The sequence below is a fragment of the Notamacropus eugenii genome, chromosome 5, assembly GCF_028372415.1.
Source record: "Notamacropus eugenii isolate mMacEug1 chromosome 5, mMacEug1.pri_v2, whole genome shotgun sequence".
NCBI classification, from domain to species: domain Eukaryota; kingdom Metazoa; phylum Chordata; class Mammalia; order Diprotodontia; family Macropodidae; genus Notamacropus; species Notamacropus eugenii.
In genome coordinates this window covers 68,375,043-68,394,667 of record NC_092876.1, presented here as the reverse complement: position 1 = coordinate 68,394,667, position 19,625 = coordinate 68,375,043, and the positions used below count along the sequence as shown (strand labels likewise).

Below are 19,625 nucleotides of genomic sequence, written 5' to 3'. Positions count from 1 at the left end.
TAAGAGCCTTTGTGGTTGATGTTCAAGTTGACCTCCTCTCCTAGCTCTCCAGTAGGTAGAAAACATTCTAGATGCTCAACACAGGACTCAGAATCCTAGTTTTCTTCACATACTCTCTATGTGATCCGGGACTGGACTAGACAGCCTTGGAAATCCCATTTTGAGCTCTCTGATCCTATGAGCAGCTATGGACTACATCCTTCAGAAGGAGCATCAGAGTAGGGATGGGGTCACTGCCTGATCCTGGCCAGTCTCCTCCAGCCCTGTCCTGACTCTGGCCATTTCTTTCAGCTTCTGCAAAATGAGATGTGGATAAATCGACGAAATTCCAAGAGACTAAATGAGATCCAAGGACTAAAGTGGTATAAAACTGGAAGTGTCAAAAGCCAGATATGAACCCTGTGAACACCCTGTGTGTGGAAAGCTGAGTCAAGGCTCAGCTTGGCTGTTAGTAAAGTCATGGATGGATGACTGGTGGCATCAGCGGAGAGCCCATTCTTAGTAAGCCTACAGGGGCTCAAAGCTTTGGGGCCAGTCTTATGTCCTAAGGGGCCTTCCCTGTCCTTCCACAAATTCCACATCCACACCTAGAACAAAATGTTTTTTAATCAATTGCATCATCACCCTCACTCTGCTGGGGGTGGGGAGGGAGGGGGGGCAGAGGAACAAAAATATTCTGCTCCTGCCCAAGTGGACAGTAAGGCTTTTGTGTTTCTTCCACACTGGGGGGTGGAGGGGGGAGAAGGGGGAGGGGGAGGACCCTGGGCTGGAGCAGAGTGAGTGTCGGCTTAAGAGGCAGGAAAGCTAAGGGGCTATGCCAGGCCTCCCCTCTCCTCCACGGGGAGTCCTGCCTGCCCCCCCTCCCTCTCTGGGCTAGAGGAGAAGTCAGGGAAAAGAGAGGGGAGAGTAAGTCCCAGCAGCAGCTGTCTCCTTCACCAATAAATATACTTCATTACCAAGCGAGGATAGGAAGGAGGAAAGGAGGGGGAGGGTGTGAGGGAAAGAAGGTAGGGAGAAGCCATCCCTGCCTTTCAGGGAATGAAGCAGCAGAAAGATGCCCAAGACCTTCACTGTCCATCTTCCCTCCAAACCCACCCCTAATTTTACTTTAAAAACAATGAAATGTATTTTAAAATGATTCCCAGTCTGGTTTGCCAGCAGAGGCAGGGAGGTGCTCAGAGGTGCCCTCCTGCTGACTGGAAGGCGAGGAGAATGGCATCTACCTTTCCTAAGTGTCCTTGGCTTGGAGGTGGGAGGGTGGGACCTGAGGGGGGGAGGGCCAGAAACCTGGGCTGGTGCAGCACTCTACAGGAAGAGGAGAATGTGGGAAAGGGTGAATGAGACCCCCTTCTCCACCCACATGTGCAGATGTATGTGTGGGGCAGGGTGGTCCCCACAGAGAAGACAGACAGAAAACTCGTCACTTCCTTGGTGTTCAGAGGCTCAGCACAACAGGGAATGTAAAACGGACAGGAAGGCCGGAAGGGGAGAACTCCATGGCCAGGGCAGGGATGGTAGAAAGGAGCCCTTTATGTAGCATTACGCTCAGCATTGACACTGAAGAGATGAGGGGCAGTGGAAGGGGAGGATGCCAACAGGCTCTGGGGCAGAGGTCACAGTGAGGCCAAGCAGAGTTGGAGAGGGGGCATTAGCGCAGTGAAAGGCTATTTATTCTCTGCCAGGGCCAGTGGCTCTGGGCCCCAACCACTTTCCCAGGAAGATACAGGGAATTAGTTAATTGAGGCTGCTGAGAGAACTGAGGGTCAGTACTTCAGTGAAGACCAAGGAGCCCCTTCCTATGAGGCTAGGTGAGCCTGGACTCTCCAGTCTAGCGAGGGTGAGCAAGGTTTGCTTTCTCTCAATCTGCTCCCACCACTTTTGGACCCTCCCCTCCAGGGAAGAAGGGAGTAGGAATGCTAAGCAGATTCCAGACTTGGCTAAGGCCTCATCCCTGACCACCCTGGAGGACATAGGGAGACAGGCCAGTTCTCCAGGGACTCAAGGACAAGAAATAACCAAAGCCAAGGATGTGTAGGCCAAGACTCCTCCCTCACACCCCACAACCCCCTCTGTAGTCACAGAAGGCCTCCAGGTACTGGGGCTACATTCTTGCCCTCCCACAGGCCTCACCCCCCTTCCCAGCAGCCTGATGCCAGAGGACTTGCTGCCAGGGGCAGGAGGAGGGGGACTGCTGGAGAAGCTTCTGCTCAGGGTCTGGGACCATCACCCCCAAGAGTTTGGAAGCCAATGAGCTGTACCGTCCCCCACCCTCCACCTCCAAACAAACAAACAAAACGGGGGGGGGGGGCTGGAGGGGGGTTTGGAGGGGGATAAAAAAAACCCAAAAACAAAAAGAAAAACCAAAACTAAACCCCTCCCCCTCCTCCTCCTCCTATGTGAGGAGATGGGAGGCACGGGCTGGGCCTTAGCTGGGCCGGCACTGGACCTGCCCCTCAGAGCTGTCCTCGTCATCAGAAGCCCCCGCGCCTCCACTGCTCAGGCCCGTGATCCGATAGCCCATGTTGAGCAGCATTACTTCCAGGGGATCGGCATTCATCCGGCGCTGATTGGCCTGAGAAGCCCCCTCCATGTCCTCAACCACTCGTCCTGTGAGGTCTTCACTCTGAGGGGGGCAAAGAAGGAGGGAAAGAGAGAGAGCCTGACTTGAGAGGAAGCCAATCCCTGTGAGGACTGTGCCCTGACTGGCCCGAGTCCCAGGGAGTCAAGCCTCCCCTGCTGCCACTGACCCAGCCAGGATCCTGCTGACTGTCTTATGGAGCCTGATCAGTTCTGCTGTAGAAGGGGGGTGGGAGGGGAGGATCAATTCTATTTGGAATCAGAAAACTGGTTTCCAAGAGGAGGAGGAAGTGGCTGCCAGTTCCCACAAAGAATCCAAAGAGCATTTGCCTTCCTCAGGCAGAGAGCAAATTCCACCTTCTCTAAGAAGTCTTCCTTAACTTCCCAGGTGTGTGACTGCATAGCTAACTTCATCTCTCAACACCCTAGGTCCCCATCTTGTACCATCACTCACAATAACTACACCTCAGAGTGGGACCCAAGGAACAGGAACTATTGGGCTCCCTTCTCCCTATTCTCCTTCTAAGGAGCCATTCTCCGTGGGTCAGTCTTGGCCCTTCCAGGCTGGAAGCCCTCCCAGGGAAGGGCTTCTATCTCTATCTCCTTGCTGACCTCCACAGGGCCAGGCAGTGGTAGCACTGCACACTGCAGGTGTTGGGATCAAGAGCCCTGAGGCTCCATCCAGGAGATGGCAAAAATAGGGACAAGAAGAAGCCCATCACCGCTGACCCAGGCTTTCTCAAGGGCTTCTTTCCAAATCTGTGGCTCAGAGGCCAATGGCTGAGAGTGCTCAGGATGGCAGTTAGTAAGGGTTGAGAGTTGGGAGATGGACGCAGGTCTTCTAATCCCCCACATCCCAGAGCTCTCTGTCAACTCCTCCCCAAGTCTCACCTCAGGCCGAGGATTCCAGAGCCTCACGACAGGGTCGATGCCGCTGGTGGCCAGGAAGCAGTAGCTGGGGTGGGGCTGCAGGCAGTTCACAATGGACTCATCCCCCTGTAGCACACGCACCAGGTTGGTGGTCTCTTTCTCCCAGATGAAGAAGGAGCCATCATCTGAGCCGCTGACAATATATTGAGCATTGCTGGGGAGGGAAAGGAGGAGGTTAGTCACCATGGGTGGGAGTCACTACCAGCATTCACAACACATCCCTCAACCCACCAGGCTTGTCCTTCAGTTCCAGAGGCTGGTGGGATCCTGGATTGGAGGAGCAGGGAGTAATAGAGTCTTGGGGGGACTTGAGTCCCCTCATCTCATCTTATTCTGATCTGCTATTTTTATAATGAGTAGTAAGGGTAGCCCAGTTTGATGTAGTACTATAAGTATTATTGGCTCCATTTTAGTGATAAAACTGACTCAGAGATGGCAGAGAATGAAGCCATGTCTTTTAACTCCAATCTGCACCTTCCCTCATCACTCCCCTCCTCCCACAACAACTTTATACCTTCCCACCTCTGTACCTTACTCATGTTCTTCCCTATGCCTGCAATGTCCTCCCTATTCCTCTTCACCTGAGGAATTTCTACCCATTTTAAAAAGCCAATTCAAATGCCACCTCCTCCCCAAAAGGCAAATGTGAACAAATGAGAGAATACATACCAAGTGCTTCTGCAAATGTTCAAGGGTTACATAAATGCAGTGGTAGTTATCATCATTATGGCTCTCCGCTCCCTCTGCCCTGACTAGAACTTTATCTGTACACCTTTGGGAGCACTCCTCAATAGAATTCCACGTGACAGCTGCTCTGGGGTCTTCCCTCCTCACTAGACTAGAAGTTCCATGAGGGCTAGACTGTATCTTCACCAGCAGTGAGCACAGGATTCTTGCCCAGGAGCAGATATTAGTAAATGAGACTATCTCAAAATGTGGTATGTTCTTCCTCCCTACATCCCTCACCTGGTACCTAGTACAGGGCTGGGCACACAGCATGCCCAGCATTGATTTTGAGGGCTCTCCCAGGTCCCTTCCCAACTGCCAGGCTCTAAGAGTCCTCACTGACTCTCCTTCAGGGTGAATAATCGGCCTATGGAGAGCCAGGTCAGCGTGCTGCTGCCAGCCAAGCCACCTGCTTGGAGTGGAAGGAACCCCGACTCACAGACCTGCCGAAGAAGTTCGCTTCCTTGATGTCTGTGGTGGTATTGCAGTGCCCACAGTACCGGAACTGGTAGTCATAGCTCCGCTCTCGCAGCACCATCTCGTCTTCTGAGATGGAGTCCTTTCGGCTGGTGCTTCTCAGTCGCACAGGACCACCACCCTTTTTTTCCTCTGTGGGGAGAAGGAGCCAGAGCCAGTGAGCAGCCTGTTCCCCTCCCCCTCTGCCTTCAGTTCGGGTGTTCTGTACAAGATTTGGCCTCAGTGCCAGCACAGAGGGACGTTTCTGGATAGGGCTGATGCAGTGGCCGATGCCAGGCCTGACTCAGACTCACAGGAGACAGCCATAGTGACTGATAGTGAGGAAGACAGAGAAGCCTCTTTTTTTGAAAGCATTCCTTCCACGAGGATGCCAGGGTAAGGAATTGGATGTTCAAGAGTCATCATCAGCACTCCTGTCAGTGTCAGGGACTGTTTGTATTTTCCAGGGATGAGGAAGATGACTAAAAACACTGAGTGAGTAAATTTTTGTAAATCCATGAAGGAATTTAGACATTACAGCTAGGAGGGGTCCTAGCAACTAGATGTCTCCAATCCCACGACTTTAGGCAAATAAAGCCTGCCCAGAGAATGCAAGCAGGAGGGCCTGGTTTTTCTTTTGTCCTTGTATCCTCAGCGTCTTGCACATAGTTGGTGCCTGTCGGCCCAAACTGAATTACCACTCCCATTTTACAGATCAGGCAAGTAAGTTCTAGAGACTGCATACTTTGCTAAGATCACACAGCAAGTAAATAGTACGAGCCTCTTGTCTCCACAGCAACCAAGCTGGAATATGACTATGACCAGCACAAAACAAGACGTGTACGGTGGAACACACAGAAAAGGTCCGTGTTTAAATTCTGACTTTGCTGGTGAGGATGTGTGACCTTGAGAAAGTCACTGCCCTGTCTGGGTTTCCATGGAACCAGATGATCTTTAAGATTCCTTCTGTAATCTAGGCCTAGGCCTCAAGGCCTAGCTTGATTCTGCCCTTACTTGGTTTCCCTGGGGCAGCTGTTGTTGGGGTGATACCTAGCTCACACAGCTAAAGCAGAAAAGGGAACGGAGTTGGGGTGGGCAGGGTTAGGGCTCAGCTCATAACTTGGCAGGGGAGAGAGGTTTAGCACCAGCACCTTAGCCGTGCTGGCTGCTCCTGCTGCCCACCTCACTCACCACTATCACTCTTAGAGAAGAGAGCTGCAGTGATGTCCCGGCCTAGAGCATCACAGGCGCTGCTGTGGGCCTGCTCTGGGAACTTCCCTTTGAAGTCATCCAGACATTCCAGGGCCTCAGCCACATACTTGAGCTCGAAGAGGCATCGGGCCAGACGGAAATGAGCCTTCAGATGGCAGGGGTTCAGGGAGATGGCCCTGAGGCAGTCCCTCAGGGCATCGTAATGGTCCCCATCCCTATGGAGACAGACAGGTGACTGGAGTGAGGGGCAAGAAGGAGAGAATACTACTCTCACTACACCATTACCACCCCAAAGCCCAAATCTTAGCCTAGCTAGGAACAGGGCTGGGTGGCAGTGGTCTTCCCTGCCCCAGTCCACCTCTTCCCAGTCTAAGGTAGAGAGATCCCACTGAGACACGACAGCTCCTGGGCAGGGGGTGGAAGATTTCAGAGGAGACACAGGCCACAGCTCATAACAAGGCACCACAACATAGAGATAAGTGAGGCAGATGCCAAGAGATTCAGACTTTGGCAGTGGCTCTTCTGCTAACTCTCTGTGTGACCTTGGACAACTGATTTAACCTCTTTAGGTCTAAGTTTCCTCCTTTGTAAAATGAAAGAGCTGGCTTAGCAAGAGCATGGCTTAATCAGAAGAGAGCTCCACTTGAATTCTGGCTCTGCTTCCAAGCTGGGTAACCATGGGCAAATCACAATTCCTCTGAGAGCCCATTTTCTCACCTGTAGGACCTTCTTTGTTGGGTGACTGGAGGCTCGAACGAGAGACCCCTAGATCCGGATTTGCACACATCAGCTACGACTGACAGCTCTCTAAAGAGCAGCCTCTGGGCTCTGAAACCAGCTTTGCTTGGCCATTCTAAGCTTCTCTATTCCCGTCGTCCTCTCCAACGGGTGAAGCATATCCAGGAAACAGTGGACAGAGGACAGTGGACAGAGTGTCAGGCCTGGAGCCAGGAAGACTCAGCTTCCTGTGTTCAAATCCAGTCTCAGACACTTCCTAACTGTGTGACCCTGAGCAAGTCACTTCACCCTCTTCACCTCAGTTTCCTTATCTGTAAAATGAACTAGAGGAGCAAATAGCAAACCACTCCAGTGTCTTTGCCAAGCAAACCCCAAATGGAGTTATGAAGAGCCAGACATTACTAAAAAAGCCAGAACCTCCAAGACATTTTAAAACTAAATGACTCTCAGAGTGCAAGGCAAGACTGCCCTCCGGAGGGCAAACAGACCAACTGCATGCTGCCAGCCAGCCAACCAGCCAGCACCTTGGGTACCCATCAGTCCATTCACTGGTTCCTTTTCAGAAGCAACTTCTTTTTTCCATCACCCCACCCTCCTCATGGGGAGAAGGGTGGCCCAGTACAAGCTGAGGGGAAAGGGACACACATAAATCCCAGAGGACAATCTCTCTCAGCCTAGCCACTAGCAGCTTCTCTCCCATAGTTTACCAGCTAGTCTACATGCTTTGAAAAATCTGACTTAGTAGTTGTGGGGGAGGAAGGGAATGAAGCCAGCAGGTGGCTTCGGAAGGCCAAGGACTGAAAGCAAGTTATCCCTAGTAACATTTTTATCCTCCCAGAAAGCTACAACATCCCTCTTCTCTACCCTGTCCTGTCCAGGGAGCACAGTGTCCAGTACCAGGCCATGGTAAAATCTGCTGACACCATCATGATCATTGGGGTATAAAGGCCATGCCCTGGTCACCTGGCTCCAGGCAACTGGATCTATTCTAGGAATAAGTCTCATTAAAAGCCCATGGTGTTAATCTGATAACAGCACATTACACCCACAATCACCCCCACTCTCTCACTAATCTTCAGTCTCTCCTTATCTACTGGTTCCTCCTGGGAAGCCTACAAACATATCTCTGCCCCACCATTCTTTTTAAAATTTTTTCCCCTATCAACAAGTCTGCATTCACTCTCCCTCCCCTCACTGAGGAAAACAAAAAAAACCACACCAAAACAAAATCCTTGTGAAAACAAATTTCCTCATTGGCCATGTCCAAAAAATATGCTTCAATGTGTACTCCATCAGCTCTCAGAAAGGTGGGCAGCATGTCTCATTGTGGGGCCTCTGGAACTGTAGCTGATCATTACACTAATCACAGCCCTAGTCTTTCCAAGTTGCCTTTACAACATTATTGTCATTGTATAAATTACTCTCCTGGTCATGCTCAATCTGCATCAGTTCATACAAGTCTTCCCAGGCTTCTCTGAGACCATCTACATCCTGACTTCTTACAGCCCAACAGTAATCTACCATATTAATATGCCATAACTTGTTCCGTCACTCTCCCCTCAGTTTTCAATTCTCTGCTACCACAATATGGCTCCTTCTCCTCATGCTTGATCTCTTTGGGATAGAACTAATAATGGTATGACTGGGTCAACAGGTGTGCACAGTTTAATAGCTAATTCTGGGCAGTCACAAATTGCTTTCCAGAATGGGTGAACCAGTACGCTCCACCAACAGTGTATGAATGTATCTGTTTTCCCATGTACCCTTCAGCATTTTCTTTTCTTTTTTTTTTTCAATTTTGTCAACCTGAATCTTTTTCCATTTGTAAAAAACACCAGCTTCATCTGTTCCTATCATCTTCTCTAGCAATCATCCAACCTATTTCTTGCTCTTCTTGGCTAAACATAAGAACACCATTTATACTTGGTGCCTATACTTTCTCTCATAAAATGCTCCGCAATTTGCCTTCTGAACTCATTACCCAATTGAATCTGCCTTCTCCAATGGTATCAATATTCTCTTAATTGCCAAATCTAAGGACATTGCCTCAAAATTTGCTCAATAAGCTCCTGTTCCCTTCAGGATCAAATAGAAAGTCCTCTGTTTGGAATTTAGAGAACGTCACCACTTAGCCCCCTTCGTGTGTTCTGTGATTCATGCTGTTTTCCCCACTGGAGCATGAGCTCCTTGAAGGCAGGAACTTTCCTGTCTTTTTTTAATCCCAGCTGTCCATGCAGTGACTGGCACACAGTAAGTGCTTAATAAATACATGCTTACTGATTGCTCATTTATCAAGAAGACAATGAGGTGCACTTGTAATTAGTGCAATTAATGAGCCCCCTTAAGTGCTTGCATGTATCTGAAATCAGACTTTGAAATTATGATCATTTTAAATATGACACAGGAGGTTCTTGCTTTACATAAATTTGCATTATGCAAATTCAACATTACATAAAGAATTCTGGCAGAAATGTACATTCCAAAAAATACCTGTTACCTTTACTGTATACTAGTGTGCTCTCTTCTCTTTGCTCTGCAGCTTACCGTCCCCCCACCAAAATGACCCTCTCCAAGTGAAAGGAGAAGAACTGATGCACAGAGAGGTCTTGCACCACTGCCACCAGGTCAGGGGCCTGGCTTGAGACCTCAAGTGAGAGACCTTTGCCTCGAGTCACCTACCTACCTGCTTGTCCAGCCCCCTCACGTCTGTCCCAGCCCTCTTGGGTCTGCCTGCTGTGTGCTCTTCCTCTGTTTCAGCCAGGCCTCCCATGATCTTCCTGTTGCTCTCATTTCTCTGTCCATGGCCCCCATGTGTCCCCGAATTGTGTGCTAGCCCCCTCCCTCTATGAATGCAAGATCCCCTTGCTGTCTCACTTCCTCTCTTCCCTATGTCTGCAGGCAAATTCACAAATTCACATTACACAGAAGTCTGTGGAACAGTCCTCTTAAAGTTAAGAACTATCTGTAATTGGTTTCAGACCAACAGAAATGTGTAGTGCAAATCTGGGTAAGTTTCTTCTCCACTTCAGGGGATTCCTTATTCACACTAATTGGGGTCTGCTTGTAGACTCAAAATGTCTCATATCAAGCAGGACAATCTAGGCTGGACAAGACCATTCAGAGACTCCAGGCAGCCGTGACTAGCACAGGTGAAGATGCAAGACAGGCCAAAACAAGTACTAAGTCAATGGTTAACAAGGAAGAACTGCCCTGAATTTCTATGGAACTTTCCAGCTTCAAGACTCAGCACCTAAGGCAGGAGCAAAAGGGTGTGGTGTGTGGGTCACCAGAGCTCTGAAGCTGCCACGCTGTGACCAGGACAGACTGATGCTAAATGGGGGGGAAGAGCGAGGGGGAGAGGGGTGACACCAGAACAAGTGGGAGTGAGTCAGGAGCCGCTGCAGTACTGAAATCCATTCACTGTCTGCAAGGTGCCCCTCTCACAGCCCAAAGACCAAGTCAAGAGCATTGCAGGCCTTGGGGCAAACCGGAACAGTAACTGTGGAGGAAATCTGGGCTGGAGAAAGTGAGCACAGGAGGGTCAAGCCAATGACCCAGCTTTGCTCTCTCCACATTTTAGGAAGGTCCCAAACAAGATGGGGAATATCTTGAAATACGCAGAGCAAGGGGAAACTAACCATCATCATCTCCTGGTCTGAGCTATCAGGGCACATCAGCAGCAGCAGGAAGGACAGACTCCAAAGATCCCAATGGAAATACATTCTAATTCCAGGCAATATAACAACTAGAAAAGGACAGCGCAATGTACCAAGGGCAGGTATGAAGCTGGACTGAGAACTACGGAGGATTTGTGGACTGAAGGGTCCCCAGTATTGACTGGGGTTTTCCAGTGGCATTCTCTGGCCCAGGTAGCTGCCAGAAAAAAACAGAAATGGATGGAGACCCAAATGTTCCATCACCAGAAAAAAAAAGGCCTATAAAGGGAGGGAAGGGAATAAGCATTTATATATAGCATCTACTATGTGCCAAACACGCTTAGAAACACCATCTCATCTGAAGGGCACAGGGAGAGAGAGGTCTTTTCAAAGTCCAGCTGTGAGCCCTTGAGGAGCAACTCAGGCTCACAACAGACCCTACACCACTAGGACACCCTGTTTGGATGAAAAGCACCTGAAAGGCCAAAAGCCGAAGGACCTCTAGACAGACACTGATGGACTTCACCCAGTTTCCTTGCCTAGTATCCATACTAAGCCTTTTGTAGTTATCACTTGGTTTCAGGGAAGCCCCCGAACTCTTCTGCTGAATCAATGACAACCATTAGAGGTGGTGCAGTAGTAATGTGGACTTGGGTGCTACAGCCACAGGCTCTGCATCATGGGTGGGGACTCCACTGAATCTTCTCCTTCCTGGGGAGGGCCAAGATTGCCAGAGACAGGATGCAACCTCCAACCCAGACTTTGATGCCTCAAACAACTGTGATTCCCCTTCATGTGGACTAGAATTCCTCCAGGACTTAGAAGGGCTTCATGAGTTGCTGAAAAATTCATCCCCTGGTGGTCAAATTGGGAAGGACTGTGAATTTTGCTAAGCTCATCTGTGAAAAACAGTGAGAAAGCCCTGCCAACCACAGCCAACACCAGAGTGCTTTATGATCCCTTTCCTTATAGGAACCCAAGAAGGAAGCTAGTGCCATGATTGTTACTCCTGCTCTACAAATGAGGTCACTGTGGCTCAGACAGGGTAAGTGACACAGATCCAAACTGGAAGAGACTTCAGAAATCCTCTACAACTAGAAACAGGCTCAGAGAAAGGTAGTCACTTGTCCAAAGTGACTGAGGGATGAGCTTGGCTTGGCTCTAGCTAGTTTGCTATCAGGGATGAGAAGCCAGGTTGGTTAGACACCACACCTAAGCCCAAGGGCGCCCAGGTACCCTGTCCTGTTCACCATTGGCCAGATTGGTGGGGCTCACTTACCACTTGCGTTTCATGTAGGCAGCAGCTCGGTTCCCGTACAGCATGGCATTGTGGGGGGCCTTCTGCACGGCTTTGCTGTAAAGCTGGATGGCCTGAGTCCACTGCTGGCAGGCAAAAGCCTCATTGGCCTGCTGCTTCACTCGCTCTAGGGATGGAGGCAGCTCTGCTTGGGGACTACAGAGAAGAGGCAAAACGAAGGTAGAAAATCAAGCTAGGAAAGCAAGGGACAAAGCACCTGGGCCAGGTAGGAGGAGCAACCCTGAATGCTGGAACAGGCCAGGTTAGCCCTGCCAGGTATGTGGTGCTGGCCAGGGAACTAGGTCTTCTTTACGCCTCACTGAGAGGGGTGGTCTCCCAGCTCCTGCTCCAGAGAGATGCAGCTGAGATGGCAGATAAAATAACAGAATGGGATGTGACAGGAAAGCTCCAGTAATTCCTTCCCCTGAGTCCCTGTTTCCTACATCAAACTGCCTGCTAACTATCTACACTTGGATGACTAAAAACGCAAGCTCACATCTTACCCTCCAAAGCTTACCTCTTGTCCTGGCTTGTCCACCTGGGGAGATGCCACCATTGCCAGATCAGCCCAGTTCAAAGCCTCCCTTTTTTGTCTCCCACCTCAAGCCCTGTCAATGTGACCTCCACCACTCATCTCCTCTTTGGTCCTCCTTAGCCTATGCTCAGCTACTACAGTAACTCCCAAAACAACCTTCTTGCCTCCAGTCTCTTGCTGCTCCCACCAACCCTGCACATCCTGCCTCCCCTTCACTGGTTCTCTACTGTCTAGAATAAAGTCCAAACGACTTTGCTGGAATTTAAGGCCTTCCATGGCCTTTCTTAACCCTGCTGCCCCTTTACATATTCTTCAGTCACATTTGACTCTGTGGCCCCTCCTGTCCTCCACCCTTCCACCTCTGCACACTGAGAGCCTCCACCAGCATATAGCTGAAACGCCGCCTCCTTCAAGACGCCTTATTTGATGTTCCCATATAAAAGTGGTATTTATCAACATGATTCTCCCTGACTAAACTCTCTGACTATTCCTGTGCACATATTCACTTCTGGAATTGTACACACCTCGCCTCTCAGCTAGATCATAAGCTCCTTGAAGGCAGGTATGTTTACCTTTTTTCCTCTTGTTATCCAAATGGTTATCACATGGCCCTGTACCGGGTTGAAAGGCGCTTCTGCAGCCATCTAGTTCAACCCAAAACCTACAAGGAATCTCCATTCGAACAGATTAGACAAGTGGCCACTTAGCCCTCCAGACTTCCAAGGCAGCCCCATCCATTCCACTTCTGGATGGTCTCCCTGTTTGAAAGGTCTTATCCAACACCCAGTCTGAGCCTGCCTCTGGGAAGCTCCCCCACTGCTCTGAGAACAAAAAGAACACATACAATTCCTCCTTCCACATAAAGGATGGTCATCCTGCTCCCCTGAGTCTTTTCTCAGGTGAAATCTTCCCTGCTCCTTCACCTGGTCTTCACTGCTCCCCAGATGCTAAGTCTTCTTCTGCTGTAGCAGCCAGAGATAAACTCAGCCCTCCAGGTTTGTTCTGCCAGGGGCAGGGGACACTGAAGTCACCATTTCTCTCCAGGTAGCCCCAAACAGCATTAGACCAGTTGGCTGCCATATCATGTTGCTGATTCCCATGGAGCTGGCAGTCCACTAAAATGGTCAGCTTCTTTTCAGACAAACAGGTTTCTGATCTTGCCTTCCCCATCTTGTCCTTGAAGATAATTTTTGGGACCCAAGTGTAAGACTTCACATTTCACTGTTGAATTTCATCTTGTTAGATTCAGCCCAGCACTTGTCGAGATCTCTAGGGACCCTGACATGACAGCAGGGGCTTCATAACTAATGTCTATTGAATTAAACTAAATTTCTTGACCCCAGACTTGGCAGAGGTGAGAAGCCTCCTGAGCCACCTCCTTCCCTCCATAACTCAAAGACCACATCTAGTCATACTCATCAAAGCTACAGAGGAGAGTCACAGACTCATGACACCTCACAAGGTGTAAAGCTCCAACTCCTTCCTCAAGATTTCTTGCCTTCTAGGCTCCCTGTTCCATTATCTCTCCCCTTCACTTCCTGTGTGTTGGAAATGGTGCCTATTCATGCTATCCTTACTGGAAACTTGGAGATTACAGGTGAGAGAGCAAAAAAGGGGGAAATCAAAACAGGAGAGAGAGAGGGCAAAGAAAACTCTAGGGCCTCAGTCCTTGCTGATGCAATCCTGGGAGGGCATGACTTGACACATTCCCTATTCTCAGAGGCCTGACCAGGCAGCTTCTCCACCCACAGACCATTTCATACCCAGGGCTTTGCTGGCTCTCTCTTGCCTATACAGCAGATCCACATCCTTTCCCTCCCTCTCAGGGAAGACCATGAAAGGTGCCAAGTCATTTGATGGCACACATCACAATTAGGGAGAGATATGGCAGCCTGAAAGTTGACATTACCTCACGTGTGCTCTGCCCTCCGACAATCGAAAGCCATTGCTGTGCAGGTGGAGCCCATTGGACATGCCATTTGTGGACATCTTGCCATTCTGGACCTCTGACGGGTTTGGGGGAAGAAGAAAGGAGACAAGGACAACTTAAATTCTGGGCATGGAGGATGATACTTCTATTCCCACCCAAACTCCAGCAGGACCTGCTGATGATGGGCAGTTTATTGAGCAGTGGACAAAACTGGCTTAAGAGATTCCTCCAGCCATGCTGGAAGAAATGGGAGAGAGGCACAGAGCACTTTTCCAATGGAGAGGTTCCATGATGGGGCAAGGTTGGAGGACAAGGCTACAACTGACAAGTCACCCTATCAATATCTAAAGAAGCTCAACATGACCTCTGCTGCTTGTCCAGGGGGTACAAGCCCAGACCAGTAGCTGGGGAGGGGGAATAGCGGTAGTAAAATGAACATGCAGCTAAACTGAAGGGGAGAAAAACACTGACAAGGAATCTAGTGATGTCTCTAGAGAGGACCAAGATCTGGACCTGACAGGATCAGCTTCTGACACCTCCATTCTGACTTGATGGGGAAGAGAAGTGTCAGGAATCTGGGCCCTCCCATTCCCACACTCACCCCCTGACGAGTGACATTTCCTTGGCAGGAGAAAGGTGTATGGTCGCTGCTTGTATGTCAGGTCAAACAAATAGACCTAGAAAGAGAAAAGGAAAGGGAGAGGAAGGGAGGGAGAGAGAGAGAGAGAAGACAGACACAGAAGCCATGAAACTGTCTCATTGTCATTAATGGGTAGCAAAAATTTCACACTCTTCAGGGATATATCCTAAAAAGCCAGGATAGTGGGTGCCAAATAGATGGCAGGGAAGATTAACAACAAATGGTACTCAAGGCCTTGCCAGACAAGACTCTCTCAGGGCAACGGGCAGTTCCAGAGCAAGAGCCCTCTGAGGAATATTCAGTCAATTCATATTAAAAGACATGAAGAGTTAACAGCTGAAATGTTGTGAAATACAGCTCTTTAAGGTTTACAAAGTACTTCATAGAATTCTTTCATGGGATCTTTACAACAAGACTAATCTCTGAGAAGAGGTTACAACAGATAGCTGAGGGAAACACAGTCTGTGGGATATGGCTCCATGGACTCCACATCAACTCTCTTCCTACTGTACTTGCCCTGACTCCCAAATAGAATCCCTCCAACCCATTACTCTGTGGGTCAGAAGACTTAGTGCACCTAGAAACCCCTCCCCAGTTCCTCCAGTTTCCAGTGACTCCCCGTGCCCCCTGCCTCTGAGGGCCTGAACTTTTTGTATATTGTCTTATTCAGGATCACAGCATCTTAGGGCCAGAGTAGGAAGTGACATACCCAGTTACACAGCCACAGGAAACAGTTAAGGATTAAATGATATTACAGGGCAACAAATAATGAAAAAAGTCACACCTATTCTAAAGTGCTTTTCTAACAGATTCAATAACCTCAAGAGGTGGGCAGTACAAGAACTGCTATCCCCATTTTACAGACCCATTAAAATGGACCTACTATGAAGTGAATGCTCAGTAAGCAAACGATAAGTTTGGTCCAAAGCTCTTTAGAGGTCCTGAGGACATCTGTTCAACTAACTCTTTATTAAACTCCTTTGTGTGGAGTGCAGGGTTCAGTTCTAGAGGATATACAGAGATACATAAGACTATACTCTTGCCATCATGGAACTTCTAGGATAACACAGGGAGAAGCAGGATAACACTCTTTTTGAAGGCTCACTCGTTCTAATACCCATCTAACCAGATGACAGAAAGACACCACCTGTTCACCTTGGGCACGTGCCCTCTGTTTGCCCTTCAGATTTCCTGGACTATTATGGCAGCTGGGCAAGGCCCTGGCCCCAACACTATAGCACCATGCCCACTCTCCTTGCCATTTTTCTTGGTACAACGAGCAAGTCCTGTTTCTCATTTATCTCTGCAGGTCTGCTTTGACCTTTTGTTTTTCAAACAAACTGAATGAGGGACAGAACCACTATTCCCTAAGAGCCTCTGGATATGAACTCAAGACTGTTTTCTCCATTCTATCTTAGCCTCCTCTGTGGTAACCACACACAACTTCAACTAGCTGGACACAGGGCTACCTGTAAAGCTCATCTATTTCCCACTATAGTGCCTACCTGTTCCCCTCCCATGTTGACCAACAGCTCAGTGCCATTGGGACTGAAGGTGACATAGGTAGCAACCAGCACTCGAAGGCGGTTATTGTAGTCCGGCAGCTTCACTGGTAAGTGCCCTGTGGGGGACAAGTCAACCACTGGGATGTAAGGTCTCCATTGCAACCCTACTCACCCACCAACCTCCTTTCATACCCACTATCCCAGAGAGAGATCTTGTTAATGAAGAAGTAGTGACCCACACAGCATTAGAGTTGCATTATAGTCAAGCCTACAGCATTCAATCTTTTTCAACACAATCACAGACATGAAGACTGACTAGAGAAAAGAAGGAAAGGAGAAAGTTCCTTTGCCCACTGCTCTTTCCCGCAGTGTTGGGGATTCTCCCTCCAAGTCCAGATACCATTTCTGTGCTCACTCTCCTGATACTTTAACATGAAGTGCTTTGACATGAATCACCTCATCTGATCCTAACAATATACTTATGGGTGAAGAAGGGGAACTACGATCTCCCAGCCCCAGCACTGACCAATAAGCAGGCTGTCTCCTGAATTTGTTTCCTTAAAGTCACTCAACCAATTAATGGCAGGGTTATGAACCTGTGCCTCCCAATCCTCATCTACCAGTCCTCCCAATAACTGCTTCACCAATGGACCACAGGATCCTTGGTACCCCAATCTGTCCATAACGTATAGACAGATGAGCGAGGCCACATAATCACTGAGAGTTAACATTGAAAAGGACCTTAAGGGATTATCTAAGGCCTAGAGTGAAATGACTTGCTCTTCAGTTCACTGAACATGGGATGCTGTGTCCAGAGATGAAGCAACTCCAGGATATGACAAGTCTCATGGAGCTGGCTGCTGAGGAGCAGAGCTGAGGCCCAGAAGACCTAAGGCTCTTTCCAAAAGCTACCAGTCCATTACACCCTACAGAAAAGGTGCCAAAGGACCAACAGCCCGCTATCCCTGGATGCCAGTGGTACTTCCCAAAGTTAGTTATACTCCTGCTCCCCCCACTTCCCAAAAAGCCAGCCTCAACCTGATGAGGAGGTTCTCCAGAGCTGTGGCTGGACCAAGTCCTACCTGCTACGTAGTACTGGGCAGCACCATCAGGGAGGGGCTTCCGTCGGTCACAGAATGTGTGCACACCAGCTGAAGGGCCTTGCTTCATGCTTTTTCTGCCAGGAGAAGGAACCATAAAAACCTTAAGAATTGCCACCTAAGGGTGGTATTACAAGACAAAATCAGACAGTCTGTGGTATCATTTTGTCTTTGTGTCCTTGGCACCTAGGACAGTGCCCTGTATAGGGCAGGTGCTTATTAAATACCTAATGAACTGAATGACATGGTAGATGGCATCTTTCCTTACTAGCTCATATCTTACCCAGTGAGGTGCCTCGCCATGGCTAGTGTGTGTTCCCTGCCTATCCCCTGGGGGAGACTGATTCATGAGGCACTGAAAATATCATCCAAAACTCCCCCCACCTCTCAAGCCAGTCTAGGGTATTTCCACTGATGCTGTGAATCACAGATCACCACAGTATCAGAAAATTCAAAGTTGTGGGTGACTCAAAGGGCAATGGAAAGACTACTGATGGTGCCTGTAGACAGTATGTTGCCAATGATTAGCATACAGGAAGCAATACAACAGACACCAGTGAAGGGTGCAGAGAGCTGGAAAAAAGTGGGCAGGTCATGTATGGGGCATGAGACGACAGCTGGCTGGATAGCTATCCCCCAAGGTAAGAAAAGCACACTGGGGCCTCATGGAGGATTTATGGAAGTCTAGAGCAGAATGGTCCAGGACAGGGAGGGGGAGATGGACATTAGTCTGTACTGGTGGAGCCAGGAACCACCGAGATTCTGGTTCCACTGAAGGAAGTGTGCAAGGAGGGCCAGGAGACTACATCTTTTTGTGGTTCATCACAGACCATTTCCAGGAGGTTCTAGAATAAGTTTGGAACGCCTAAAACCACTTGAGGGGTTCTGCTGTAGAGTCCCCTAAGAGAGTTCTGGTCTCACCAGGGATCCCCTCTGGGACCTCGAGAAGGTTTGGGAGATGGAATAGAAGGCAGTTCCCTTCACAGCTTCAAATAGCCACCAAGTAAGAAGGGGTGGGGCATCAAGGAGAGGAAGATGACTTGGTACTGATGGGGGGTTGGGGGCCACAGGGCCATACCTGTGATTGTGGATCATTCGGATGTCATAGAGCCGCACAAAGGGGCCACTGGCCCCCACTGCCAGGCAGTTGTTGTCTTGGGGGTTGACTGTGAGGCATTTGGCCTCCACCAGCTGGCCACAATACTCAGTCAGGTCGATCAGCACCTCTGAGTGTTTACTGTTCTCTCGAAGGTCATACTGACTGCAAGACAGAAGGTTGGGAAGATGTAAGCCACTGCAGACTAAACCTTCTGTGGACTCTAGCACTGCCTTGGGGAGAAGTGGAAGATCTGGGAGTTCAAAGAAGAGGCTGAGGGGGCCTCACGGTACCAGAAACTGGAATGATAAGTGGAGACTTTCACATGAAAGTAAATAAGTTCAATCTTTTCCCTTTTTCTCCAGGCCCCAGCCTCAGGTCAAGGCCTCCAATACAAGCTTTTCTCAACTCTTCTATTCTGCACGTCACAAGTCTTCTGTATCTTTACTTGATCTCTCTTTCCTCCTGTCTCACCAGAAGAGAGGCATCCTGGGCCTCCTCACCACAACTAACCTTGCACCTGTGGCCTAGATGTCATCCTCTCCCATAACATCTGGAACCTTGTACTTCACTCCTCTTCTCTCTCTCCCACACATGTGTCATTATATTTACCTGCTTTAATACTTCATTTCCCTGCATACACACACCTGCAGGCTCCTCTGCCACAACATCTCAAGCCATCTTCTTCTCTCTACTTCCTCTTTCATTACTAAACTTTAACACATTTGTTACCTTTATTTCACTACTTGCCATTAGGTTTCTATTCCCATCACTCTGCTGGACCAGCTCTTTCCAAGGTCACCAAGGACTTCCAATCAAGTCCACTGAACTGTGCTTAGTCCTTGATGACCGTGACCTCTCTGCAGCCACTGTCACTACTAACTAGGCCTTCTTTAAGGAAACTTTCCTCTAAGGGTTTGCATGCCACTGGTCTATACAGGGGTTCTTTCTTCTCTGATCTAATTCTCTTGTGTGGCTTCAACTACTATCTACACAGCTGGTTTGTATTTTCCACTCCAGTCTCTCTCCAAAGCTTAAGAATCAAAGTTCTGTTTGCCTACTGAATGCATCCAACTGGATATCCCATCATTTCAAACTCAACACCTATAAGACCGAACTAATTTTATCCTTTCAAACTGACTCTTATTTCTAACTTCCCTATTTCTATAGCCTTCCAATCAACTAGGTTTAACCTTTGGAATCATCTCCGACTCTTCCATTTTTCTC

The 19,625-nt window shown here is 49.0% G+C and overlaps 1 protein-coding gene across 4 annotated transcripts in view; it reads right to left on the bottom strand.

Moving 5' to 3' along the window:
* Positions 1 to 588: 588 nt before the first annotated feature.
* WDTC1 (WD and tetratricopeptide repeats 1) overlaps positions 589 to 19,625 on the bottom strand; it is a 59,602-nt gene continuing 40,565 nt past the window's right edge. For all 4 annotated transcript variants that reach the window (XM_072609505.1, XM_072609503.1, XM_072609502.1 and 1 more), the window contains 10 exons: positions 18,381 to 18,563; positions 17,285 to 17,379; positions 16,203 to 16,318; positions 14,659 to 14,734; positions 14,037 to 14,133; positions 11,575 to 11,748; positions 5,881 to 6,116; positions 4,677 to 4,842; positions 3,469 to 3,661; positions 589 to 2,623 (listed from right to left, as the gene is read on the bottom strand). In XM_072609505.1, coding sequence (XP_072465606.1) covers positions 2,426 to 2,623; positions 3,469 to 3,661; positions 4,677 to 4,842; positions 5,881 to 6,116; positions 11,575 to 11,748; positions 14,037 to 14,133; positions 14,659 to 14,734; positions 16,203 to 16,318; positions 17,285 to 17,379; positions 18,381 to 18,563 — 1,534 coding nt within the window. In that variant the 3' untranslated portion in view covers positions 589 to 2,425. The remainder of the gene's footprint in view (positions 2,624 to 3,468; positions 3,662 to 4,676; positions 4,843 to 5,880; positions 6,117 to 11,574; positions 11,749 to 14,036; positions 14,134 to 14,658; positions 14,735 to 16,202; positions 16,319 to 17,284; positions 17,380 to 18,380; positions 18,564 to 19,625) is intronic.